The sequence below is a fragment of the Vigna umbellata genome, chromosome 2 (genome assembly GCF_029865625.1).
Source record: "Vigna umbellata cultivar VRB3 chromosome 2, Vumbellata_1.0, whole genome shotgun sequence".
NCBI classification, from domain to species: Eukaryota; Viridiplantae; Streptophyta; class Magnoliopsida; order Fabales; family Fabaceae; genus Vigna; species Vigna umbellata.
Window position 1 is genome coordinate 5312930 of NC_142166.1, and position 12881 is coordinate 5325810.

The 12881-nt window shown below is 32.6% G+C and overlaps 2 protein-coding genes across 7 annotated transcripts; both read right to left on the reverse strand.

Annotated features, from left to right (window-relative positions):
* Nucleotides 1-1028: 1028 nt before the first annotated feature.
* On the reverse strand, nucleotides 1029-4485 carry LOC124828253 (uncharacterized). Of its 6 annotated transcripts, none has more exons than XM_088105845.1 (12): nucleotides 4245-4484; nucleotides 4116-4163; nucleotides 3973-4024; nucleotides 3818-3891; nucleotides 3599-3726; nucleotides 3312-3431; nucleotides 3043-3180; nucleotides 2649-2939; nucleotides 2404-2556; nucleotides 2161-2286; nucleotides 1924-1991; nucleotides 1029-1466 (listed from the first exon to the last, which is right to left on the reverse strand). In XM_088105845.1, the coding sequence occupies exons 1-12, from the start codon at nucleotides 4267-4269 to the stop codon at nucleotides 1415-1417; spliced, it is 1275 nt and encodes a 424-aa protein (XP_087961971.1). In that variant the 5' UTR covers nucleotides 4270-4484; the 3' UTR covers nucleotides 1029-1414. The 6 variants fall into 6 exon arrangements, with proteins under 6 accessions (XP_087961971.1, XP_087961972.1, XP_047157477.1 ...); XM_088105846.1 differs by having other exon boundaries at nucleotides 1029-1419; nucleotides 4245-4482; XM_047301521.2 differs by having other exon boundaries at nucleotides 1029-1419; nucleotides 3043-3140; nucleotides 3305-3431; nucleotides 4245-4481.
* Nucleotides 4486-10854: 6369 nt separating this feature from the next.
* Nucleotides 10855-12691, reverse strand: LOC124828268 (GATA transcription factor 21-like). The gene is made up of 3 exons (XM_047301531.2): nucleotides 12249-12691; nucleotides 11680-12063; nucleotides 10855-11416 (listed from the first exon to the last, which is right to left on the reverse strand). Exons 1-3 carry the CDS (start codon nucleotides 12453-12455, stop codon nucleotides 11069-11071), a joined length of 939 nt encoding a protein of 312 aa, XP_047157487.1. The 5' UTR covers nucleotides 12456-12691; the 3' UTR covers nucleotides 10855-11068.
* Nucleotides 12692-12881: the final 190 nt, after the last annotated feature.

Genomic DNA, 12881 nt, shown 5'->3' on the forward strand with positions numbered 1-12881 from the left:
TTCTTTCTATTGTTTTAAGCACAGGAGAAGTTATTCTTAAATTTTTAAGGAGAAGTGTTGTTTTTCATTTTTGTCTATTTCAATATTATTTTCATATTTATTTTAGTTGTGTGCTTATGCAGTTTTTAATACCTAGCATAATATTTTTCCACTCGATACTTGTTTAAGAATTTAAATCTTAAAATCTTCATTTTAACTATGTTAGAAAAATGCTTCATTGAAACATGTCCACCTTTCTTATAAATTATCAACAAACTAGTATTCTGGGTGAATATTCTTTTCTTAAATAATCAAGGGCAAGAGACTTGTGAGGATAATATATATTTTTTCTTCTAATTTTATGTTTGCTTAGTTTTTGTATTTGTGCAATATTTTTGGATAGATACGATGTAAAATTCAAAGAAGAGAAAATAAAATTTAAGAAGGATAGATATTATTGAGAGAAAAAATGTCCGAAAATTAAGGGTGTTGAGTCCAAAAAGCTGAAACTCATACATTCAACCTCAAAAAAACATTATAAAAATATTCCAGAGTTCTACAAATTTGGTGTCAATAAAAATAAACACATAAAATTTGAACCAGATAGATCAATTTTTTGAACAATGAAAACATTTTAATCAACATATTTACATCTAAAGAAATCAAATTTATATGTTTGAGTCACATTGAATGCGTTTACATATTATCCCCACCAGGACGGACTATATCTACTGAAACAAAAAAACAAAATTCATGTACTAAGGTAAACTAGACTTAACTTTTCTAACTTGGGAACTACCTAGGTAAGTTTGTTCTTTGTTAACTTTCTCTTATAAATTAAATAAATCTAAGTCACCTCGAAAAATCTTATTTTAATTATATCTTTAGAGAAGTTGAAATAACATACTCTTTTACCAAATATCTCATGGTTTTTAATTATCATATTATAAACTTTTTTTTTCACCACTTAAGAAGGTCAACGTATTAATATGCTGTGTTATGAATTTCATAAGTTAACAAATTGTACTGGTTATTATCAAGACAACTCATAGGTTAATTAGTTGCAGCCATCCTTAACACGCAAAACTTTACAGATTTAATCCAATTTATTGTACATGGAAGCAATAAAAGAACAAAGTTATTGAAATCTACTTCATCCGTGTGAAAAATGAATCTAGCTTTCCTTAAGTCTCTCAACTACGTTTTCTTAACATATTTAGTTGCTAATAAGGATGCAACTGTCTCAGCATTGCCATAGAATAGGCCCAGGAAAGATGTTCATCCAGCAGGATACGACTGCATTGAATTTGGCCCATTATCAGAAACTTGTAAGTTGTTGACTTGATTGCAGCCTGTGGATGCTTGTGCATGCATCAACAAATGAAGAATTTGGGAATTGAGATTTGTTGAACTGATTCTCAGGCACTCTTCTTCTTCATTCTGGTAAATTCAGAAAGTTAAATACATCCCTTTGCCTCTCTCCATTACTACATAGTACAGAGATAAAGGCACTTAGAAGTTCTTAGTGAACTATGGACAATAATTGCTTACAAAAACTCAGTGTACACATCTTTTTGCCAAGATGGATGTTAGAGAGGAATCATTCTTGCTATTCTTGCTAAGATTATCTAAAGCTAGATATGTAGGATGATTGTAAATCTAAGTCCATAGTTCTTGCTTAATTTCTATTAGAATTTACCTACAAAAGGAAGAAGCAGAACAATTTGGTTTATGCTGGCATAACTACAAACATTGTCACAGATAATTGCTCCAGACCACAGTAATATGCTATGAAGCATGATTTCTTTAACAAAATCCATAAACTGTGCCAGGAAAAAAGGTTTACATTGTTTCAATTTCGAAATACATTTGATTCGTGACATGATATAATTAGCAGAATCAAAGTAAAAGAAATATAGCTAGGAGATCGCCTAATTTTCATACCTCTTTCTTCTTTTTCTGGTTAGGAGAACTAGTAATCCAAATCCTATAATGATTGCAACTTTTACAACCTGAAAAGTGAAGATGTGGAAAAGATATATCAGCATATTGTAGAATAGAGGAGAAATAGAAACCTCTACTGAATTCTGTTTAGGACTGAACACCTACTGAAACACAAGATTGATAAATGCAACATTGTTCATTGAAACTCAATATAAAAAATTTAAAGTAGATAATAACCTGATTAAATGGTCCTCCAGAATTTTCATCCCCATTGTTATCAGAGGTCTTGGGCTTTGAATCTTTAATCTTCACCATCTTTTCATGCTTACTCCCCTCAGTTCGAGTTCCAACATGTGCTTCATTCTGTTACAAAATAAGTAAATATAATATAATAATTGATTCTATTACACATAATTAAGCAGGTTAATTTACTCTCATCTTTCTCCAATATATGGTGGGGGCATGTTTCAACTGTCTTACCAGGGATGCACTTTTCACCCTTTCATGTAAGTCTGCTAGCTCTGTCTTCTTTGACTTATCTCTCTCCAAATGTTGAGTCTTGGAAGAATATCTTCTTTCATCTGAACTTTCTTGCTGTTTTGTTGGAGGTGGTTTAATCTGAGATTTCTTATCCTGTTTTAAGACAAGTTTCATGTGAACTTCATTTGTTGAACAGTTTTCAATAATATGCTGATGATACTCTTAAAGCACAAATTTTACTATACCTGAGCAGATCCACCTTCAAAGGCACTTATCATCTTCCTCACATTACTTGGAATTCTTCCCAGTGAGGCTCTCTTCTCAGAATATTGAAGGCCACTTTCCTCTTCATGTGGCTGTATCAGATTACTTGCCGGGACATCATTTTTTTCTGACCCAAACAAAACTGCAATTTCTTCTGAACCAATAGCTCTCTGAGGATGTTTCTCAGATGGTGACTGATAAGCAGGCTTCTTACCCTTGTGTTGTGACACAGGTTTTGTGGATGAGGACTCCTTATATTCATCTGCAATGTTCTAAAACATGTAAAATGACCATTAAACAAACAACAGTATATTTTCCAATGTCTCCTTGTTGGTGTAAAAATAGACTGAAGCAAATTATTAGTTAATCCTTAACTGGGTTTAGCTGTTTGTGGTCAAGCTGAGTCCTAGCATCAGATTCCTTCTCATCACGGGAACCAGCCAGATCTTGTTGAAGGTGTTTCTTTGGTGATTCTTGAGAAGATGGAGCACTTAAAACATCAGGAAAGAGCCTCTGAGGGAATGTAGGATGTCTCATAATTATTCAGTTTCTGTATATTTTACTCATTAATGTTCTTATTATCGTGTTTCTGCTTTAAGTTTTCATGGCTTCTCTAATCAGCTGAGTAATATCAAACCTGAGACCTCATCATTTCTGCGGAAGGGTAATGCAGCATTGCCAAGAACAGCTCTGCTGTCGCTTTCCTCTCCTCTTCGGCCACTGCTAAGAAGCTCGTCATGTTTTTTCTTCAATGCAGATTGTCTCTGCAAAAGTAAATATGTGAGAAGTTAATGTAGAGGAACACTAATAACCACAACCTCAAAATTCTGTCTCTACAAGTTAATAGCATTCAAATCAATGTTAATTGACTGAGGTATTTAATATCAAATGCTGAAGAACGTTCTTAAGCATAAGAAAAATGAATCAGTACCAATGAACGAATTCTGTCGCGCTCTTCATCACTAAGGATGACTTGCAACTTCAAACGCAGATGGCCACCCCAAAGTGGAAACTTGTCTTCCAAAACACCTTTTTCTAATATCAACTTGATTTGAATACCTGCCATTTGTTCATTAGATCCCGTTAGACCAAGTTACTGTGTCTGATTTTGAAAAGGCCAATTCAAATAGGATATGTACTGAAAAACAACCTGTACGTGATATTTCATTCCCCTCAGCATCCTGAATTTTGAAAATCAAATCATCACGGATGCTAGTTATGGGACTGAACAATATACAACAGAACAGATTATAACCAAGAAATTGTTATGACCACATATCACATAAACAAGGTATACAATCTCACAAAGATAACTTTTCCTTGTCATTCACTTGGTACTCTATTCTCCCCAAGGAAGCTGCATGCATTCACCACTGAACTTGTTATAATTGGCCTTAAGAATGTGCTTAAGGGGAGAGATAGCTACAAATTCAAAAGCAAGAGCATACCCCTTATGGATGTTGCTGAAGATAATGGAAGATCCATGAATTCCAGTACTGTAAAATGAATAGAGAAGTGAGAAAAAGAAAAAAAAAAAAAACCATCTGGGATTCAGTACTCTAAATGAAAGTTAGTACCTGAAACCATGATGGTTCCTGGCATTGCAGGAAGAAGAATTCAGTAAACCCAGAAACTCAATTAGTTAACAAAAGAATAGAGAAAGAAAGAGATTAGCTTGACAGTAGTTACTGTCCAGAACTCTAGACTCTGATCTAGGTTGAGTGCTGAAGAAAAGTGTTGTGTTGATTGACTCTGTTGGTTAAGTGATGGAAACATGGATGGGTTTTGAAAGAATGGATATGGTTAGAATCCAATGAGACCAGGTTGTGTGGTCCTTGCAACCTCAGAAACATTTATTAGCCATAAAAGCTTGGTAGAAAAAAATCCCATTTTGTCTGTTTATTAACTTGTAAGCCCTTGCCGTGACTACTCTCCTCTTACTATTCAAAATGAGACATGAATTGGATTCTTCAAATACTGTTACACTATTATTCAGTAGGAATTATGTTTTCACATTTTTTAACAGATTTCTCATACATACCAGATTGTTCAGATGACACCCATTTATTCAATAGAACATATGGTTTTATAAAGATAAAATTGTGTTTGAAAAGAGTGTGTTACTGTCATGATATAAACTGTTAAAGAAACGAAAAACAAATAACTGAAGCATGTAGTAAAAAAATGGCACTTTAAACTTGTGTGACAGGTACGAAACTGTGATGGGTTCAAGAGGATTTTAACTTTTAACACAGCTACCTTTTTTGTCCTCTAACTTATGTGTCGTTCCTTCCATGAAACTCCACTCAGTCTCCTCTAAACTGAAGCAGACTGTGTCAAGTCAAATTTAATATATGTAACTTAGAAATCCTAGAAAGGATTTGAACAGAAAAGTAGCCTAAGATGAATTTTGAAACAATTAAAAAAAAACACTTAGTAGCCTCTGCGACAGGGGTTCCAAAATGTTCTAAAAAAAAGTTTCCCTTGTAAGGTTGGAATAACTTCTAGTACTAAAGTTGTTTTTGGATCTGATTTATTTATTTATATATATATATATATATATATATATACATATTATATATATATATATATACATATATATGTATATATATATATACATATATATTACATATATATGTATATACATATATATATGTATATATATATATATTATATATATATATATATGTATATATATATATATATATATATATCATAATAAGAAAATAGTTTCCACCTCTTTGACAGGGACTTATATTTTCCATGGCATATTTCTTTTATGATATTCAAGATTTTAACACATGTTATTTAAGTGTATTTAGTATAGTATTGATAATGTTATATAATTTGCAAAAATGTTCATATATTTTGCTTTTACTACTCACAATACCAAAATAGATAATATAAAAACTAATATGATGGTAATATAAAAAATAAGTGAACCGAATTAACTCTTAGGTTAAGAGGATGCACACAGAGGAAAAAAAATGTCAATACGAACTCCAAATATGCACAATCATAGAATCTCAAATTAAGAGGATCATGTTAATAAGCATTAAACTTAAGCCAACATAATAGCAATTTAGATACTTAGATGTAACTAAATAATGTAAAATTCTCTTAAAGTTATCAGAAAAGATTTTCTCTTTAAATTATAAATTTATTAAATATATATTGAATTTTTACAAAGAAATAAAAAAATATATATAAATTAAAGAGTGTGTATGGGAACTAAAAATTGAGTTATAAAATATTATTTGTCATCAAAAGAAATAATACTTAAGTTATACATGTCAGTCTAATATAGAGTCATACCCAACGCTTCAAACATAAAAAAAGGATTTACATGTAGGGTTATACTGTCATAGACCGTCCATGATGACCAACAAATCACCATTGGACGCTAGGTAGAGTAGTTGGGCGAGCTGGCTGCTTGCTAGGCGAAATTTACAATTCAAACCTGCAGTACTTGAGTTGTTGGGTAAAAATATGGCTTATCCAGTGAGTTACAAGTTAGAAAGCATCAATTTTTAGATCTCATGGGATAAGTTTGTCGGCTCTAATACGCGAAAGTGAATATTTAATCATGTTTTTGTTAGGGTTTTGAGCATTTCTTATTTTTATACTAATAGAATCACCTAAGGTGTTTAAGAGAGACTCTTGAAGGCTGCTTGGAGTGCTGGGAAACTCTCCCTCTCCTCCTTAAGTTTCCTCCACATCCATAGTGGTTTTTTTCCCTTTTGGGGTTGAAGAGGAAGATAGACTACATATTGAAGGTGAAAATCTGAAGGAGAGACAACATAACTCGTTGCCCATGTGGGTCAATGGTGGACTAATCCGCATTTGGCCGGCATAGTCTACATTGATTTAAATTCCTAAAATCCAGCAACCCTAGCACGACATGTTGTGTGTTCTTCTAAGCAACTTGCTCATTCGCTTCCTTTTCAAGTCTATGGAATAGCAGTTTGCTCATTTGTGTTCAAACCATTCAAAAGTATGTCTGTAATTCACATTTCTTTCTTGTTTCACTCTAGTTTAAAATCATTTCTATTTTGAATAAGTTTGTATTCAAAAATTATAAAATATATAATTACAAATATTACTTATTTTAAGAAATAAACTTATAAAATTATTATTTCTATTAATTTAATTAAATAAAAATAAAGTTATTAAAATTTTTATGCAAGTTAAACGTGGGTGGGTAAAAAAAAATTATCTGCATTTCAAATTGAACCGATCAAATATTAGACGAAATTGTCCATATTGTCATCCTAACTTTAATTAAGGTTGAATTTAAGTTTTAATTTTTCATATGTTTGTAGAAGTGAGACTGAGAGAAAAATGTGTGTGTTAATCTATTATATCTTCAAAATACATTGATATACATTAGTTTTAACGTTTTAAAATAAATTAAACAAAATTTTAATATACTAACATATATGTATTTTGAATGTTCAACAAAGTACGGAAAAAAAAACTTCTACTCGTCAATAATCCTTAATTAAAACATTAAAACAATGTATTTTAACTACTCAACAAAATGACAATACTTAAAACTTAGGAGAGATTACAATTCCTTAATTCACTTGCAATAATAAAAAAATGGACCAACAACCCTTAATTGAAAAATTTAATCCATTCTAGTTAGGATAACGGGTTGAACTAGAAAGAGTAGAAAGAAAAGATGAGGGGTGATGATTGGTTGGTTTTGAAAGTAACTCAAATAAAATATTAAATTAACTTTTAAATAAAAGTGTCATTAAAAATAAATCAAGTCGGTTAAAATATATCATTATTAGAATTGGTTAAGTTGATGTTAACATAACAAAACAAAGTTTATTTTATTTAAAAATAAGTTAGAAAGTATTAACTTCTATTAAAATTCATTTTTTTACATTGTTTTTAATTATTGTCATAAGTATTGGTTTCACGCAAATTAAATTAGTACATGTCAAAGTTTTTCATTCACTTCAAACTCTTTACCGTTCGGTCAAAATTAGGGTTTACATACAGAAGACATTCCGATACTAAAGCTAGTAAGGATCCGACAGTATTAGTAAATGTGTGATGAATGTAATCAACCTACTATAATACCATAAAACCTCTATTTATATATTTCATTGCCTAATTATGGCTCAATTGATAATGATTTTGCTTAGGAACGATTATACTATGCACAAGTTCCCTAAGCCCGAGCATATCTTCATACCTTGATATGTGAAGGGGTTTGTTTAGTTGGAGAGTATTCCAATGTTTTGGGGAGAGTAGGCTTTTTGTGTAACTGCTCGGTTTAAAATAGTTAGCTGTGTGTTTAGTTTGAGATTCTTGTGCTCGTTGAAACGAAAGGTCATGAATTATGGATAGTTTGATCTTACTTGTTTCACGACTGGAATTCGTTTGTCTAGGCGCCCCTTTTAACAATAAATAGGGAGTAGAGTCGTTGTCATTTTCATACTTGCTATTTATCTTCTATTCATGATCTAGTATCATATTCTTCTCTTTGTCTAAAGTAATGATGCCAACCATTATGTTTTTTTCGTCTAAGGAGTCTGAGGGAAAGAGATGCTACGGGTACGTTGACAGCGAGTCAAAGTATCATCATTGTCGATTGGGTCCTCAATCCTAGGATCAACCAAGTGGGGAGTAGCTCCGTGAGACGGAGTAACAGAAGTACACATAATAATGTTGTCTATGGAATACGACTGGACTCCTCATGAGGTAGGAGACTATATTTCCTACTTCAGTACCAGCCAGTCGTTAGAGGAGTTCGTCGATACAGTTAACTTGGTTGAAGGAGAATGTCGAGCACATCAAGTTGGGCATATGCAAGAAAAACGAGTGACCTTTCTAAGTAAGAAAATTATGCGTTAGATTTTTTTTATGTGTATTCCACAATATTTCGCAATATATCCGTCCATTTACCCTTTTTAAATTTTATATGAACGTTATTTGGGAGCTGAACGTAATTTCTATACCACTACACTCTAAAAGGTGGACCTTTATGCATATATATTGTAGTTGTCTGCAAGACCCTATACAACTTTTTATTAACACTGTACTCATTTTATTTTATATGTACATTGTTCTTTTTCAAGTATATAAAAACTAATTATTTTTTATATATTAATTTGAAGTATTAAAGAGACAATGAGTCAATTTCACGGACCAACTCACCTCGGTGTGCGTTTTCAAGCAGTCGGCTTATTTGGTTGAATCCATTTCCTTTTGACAAGTTAGACAAATTGAGTTAATGAATTCTGACTCCTACACAATATATAAAGAGCTCATAATATATTTAAATAATATGCATTTCCAATATTAAAAATATATTAATAAATAACTTATTATAACAACATCTTAAATTATCTTAATAGTTAAATAATAAAATTGAAATTTCATTTTTTAACTAGAAAAGTGAGAAATTAGTATTGACATTTAGGGTGTTGCTCCATCCACCACCATACCATGCTTCCTCCACCTCCCTAAATTCTTTTAATTTCAATTTTATCCTTCCTACTTTTACTCATTTATTTTTGCTAGGTAACTACACCCCAACCATCTCTTACGAATTCCATTTTCTTCTTCCATTTCCGTTTCACTTTCTCTCCTCTCCCATTTCCGTTTCTCTTCCATTTCCGTTTCACTCTTCTCATTTCTTGTTTTCTTTTTTTCTTTAATTATATTATACCTAATTACTTCTTTTCCTTTTTTTTTTTCCAAGAAAACCCCAAAAAAGGAAAAGGGAACAAACCCAAGAAATATGCTTAAAAAGCTTGCTATTATAGCCAATGGAGGGAGAGAATGTTAATTTACAACTTCATGTCTTCCGCTATCCGACCGAAAATCTGGTTAATGTGGCTCAAAGGGTCGAGGGTTTCGTTTGGAAAGATATCCATGGATATTGTAGGTAAAACCTAGGAAGTAAAGTAGAAACTGTTGATCTTTGATTTGTTTTGGGAGAGTGGTGGAGAAATGAAAAAGCACAACGAGACTGGAGGTTGTGAATGTGTAGTAGAAGAAAGTGGGGATTTTGTGGTGAGATTTTTAGTGAGAGTTTTGGGGTTGCTGAAGTTTAAGAAGTCCATGAGGCTTTGGAGTGGAAGGGCAACGTTTTGGGTGCTGTGGCGGGAGAGTTCGAGGGAGATGAGGTGAGGGGGGAGGGAAGGGCTGTCGAGGGAGAGTTGGGTCATGGGAACGCTGTGAAAGGTGACATCCGTTGACATCGGTTTGTCGAACGAATGTTGACATTCGTTTGTCGAACAACGAATGTTGACATCCATTTATTGAAAAGTAAAAAAGGAATAAGAAAATGCAGGGAGTACTTTGTGGTGGTGGAGGGAGTAACTCCCTGACATTTATAACAAATAACATGGCATTGACATTTAAAATGCACAACATTCACCAATTTAGAAAGAAAATAGCATTTTGGTAGAATAAGCTGTAATAATCACAATAACCATATATAGATCTTTATAATCTTCATGTGACCAACATATTAAACTCAGTATATAATTCAATTTTCAAATTTCATTTTTATGTTCATATTTTTAATCATTTTTATATTATATAAATGAAAATAATTAATAACTTAATATATACTTTATTTAAAAATAAACACGGGTTAAGGTTTAATATTTCATATCCATTCCCCAAACATTATATGTATAATTAATTTCAAAGACTTGTTAAAATCAGCCAAAAGAAAACACACACATATTAGATAAAGTTACATACTATTTATCAATATATATATAATTACATTTGCTGGTGTAGCCTGCAGTTGTTCATATAAAAATAACAATGAGAAACTTGTTGTGGTAAGTACTATTTCTTGATCTAAAGTCAAGACTACTGACATTAATTTTGAATGCAGACAGGAGTCTTAATCTGAAGTACAATCCTCTAAAGGTCTCATAGGACACAAAAAGCTGTGCCCAAGTATGAATTTTCACTGTCATCATTGAGAAACCTGTTGTGGTGAATATGAAATTGAAATTTTTGAAGATAAGGTGAGGAGAGTTAAAGTAATATAAATTTAACGATTTCTGTTGATTTCTCCTCTGGAGATCTTGCAGAGACTGCCATAGCAATCACCTTTACTTTGTATAGTTCCTAAGGAACTTTTAAGCTTAAAATCTAAGTCACACCTCATATAGAAACCTCACCATAGCAGATAAAGTAAAAGTATTGACGAAGAACAAAGAGTAATGAATCAAATTATTGAAACACATTACACTATTATTTTGTATTTGTCTTCTTGTTCAAAATTCATCATATAATCAACTTGAGAAAACCACACCTCATAATTTTATTGTCCCTATTATCAGTTCCCGTACTAACATCACTAAATCTAGCGCAACACTGAGAATTTGTCTTATGATTTGAAACCAGTCTTGTAAATCTAAGAGATGTAGCGATCTGTGGGGAAGCCATGAAGTAGTCCATGAGATAAAGCCATGAGCAAGATTGCAGCTTCTTTCTCATCCTGAGGGAAAACTTGTTGGAATCTTACTGACAAATCCTCAAAAGCACCGAACTTCTTTCTAAACTTGGCTGGTTTACGCTTCTTTTTCACCAGCACTGGTGCACCCCCAGTTTTGGGCTTTTTCCCTTTGCTATGCAACTTTTTCCCCTTCTTCACTTCAGATTTCTTAGCCTCCAACTTATTTGTTCCATTTGCCTTTGTTGCAGCTCCAGCAGTAGCGCGTCTTGCCTTCCTTTGTCGAATTCCACAAGCATTGCAAAGAGACTGTAAAACCCAATTGAATTTCAACATTAAGATTGATTGTTTAATTCAAAGTTTCTAGTTGCATTATTAACATATCTGTCAATTCTCATTATGTTTCTCAGCAAATTAAAGATATTATGTAATTGCTTTGTTCTACATCATAGAAAGCTTAATTACTTATGATTGAACACACTAAAATAAAAACCTAGAGCAAATTAATTGCTTTTCATGAAAAGAAAATTAGAGGTTGAATTCGTGTAAGGGAAAATAAAAAAAGAATTTACCTTAGGACCTGTTGGTCCAGTCCTCCAGAGAGGGGTCTTAGTGGTGTGGCAATCAGCACAAACCCTAGCTGTGAGACTGTTCTTGTTTGAAGAAGAGTTGTAGTTACTATCATCAGTTACCAGCTGTGACAGTGTTGGGTTTTTCTCTTTAGCCTTCATCTTCTTAGAATTAGAGATATCTGCCATATGAGAACCTCTTTGATCTGAAATCATAATTTTCCGCACCATTCTCATCTTTGAAGGCATCCAGTTAGTTGAACTGTCTTCGCCTTGAAGATTGTCACACTCTTCTTTCTTCCAAAGTCTAAGCTGGAGATCACTTCTGTTTTCAATCTTTTCTGCTTGATGATCCCATGATCCACCGAAACAGACAATCTTCTGGGCCTACAGATCACATGATTAAATTCATCAAAACAAAAAGATATAGATCATGAATATGATCATGTTCTACATATCATACTCTATCTATATAACTATAAATAAGACAAATTAAGCTTGTTGTTGTATATACACAAGAGAACATATTCTAGCTTCAACAAAAAAAACTATATATATGTATATATTCTCACCTCTTGAAGATGTTTTGATCCACAATAGCGAAATCCTCCTTGATCCTGATCTGGGTTGAAGAGAATAGAAGTAGATAAAGAAGAAGATGAAGAAGAGACTTGATGGATTGTACTGAAGAGAGTGTGTGTATGATCTTCATTGAGATCTATAGACATAGGTGAAGACACCACTGAATAACGATAAGTTGGTATCATTGGTTCATGCATTGCACACAAACCAAGTAAAGAGAGAGAAAGAAAAGAAGAGCGTGAAAAAGATCAGAGGCACTGCAAAGCCGAACTTTTGTCTAGTTATTATAAAGAAAGGTTTGGAGAAGAAAAGGAAGAAGGAAAAAATGAAAAAAAAAATTAATAAACGGCAAAAAGGTTCTGATTCTGAACGTTTCTGCTACACGAGTCATGGTAAAACTCGTTAGAACAGAAGATAGATATTACAGCCTAGCACCACCTTAGAGCTATCACTATAAGACATTCACGTGACTTGGAAACATCTAAAGCAGACAAATCGAAAAGACAAACGGATTCAGGAGAGTGTGGATTGTTATTAGGCTGTCCCCATGAGTATGACAAAAACCCTACAATTTTCTTTTTTTTTACCATTGTCTAGATGAAACTTTGAACTATGGAAGAGAT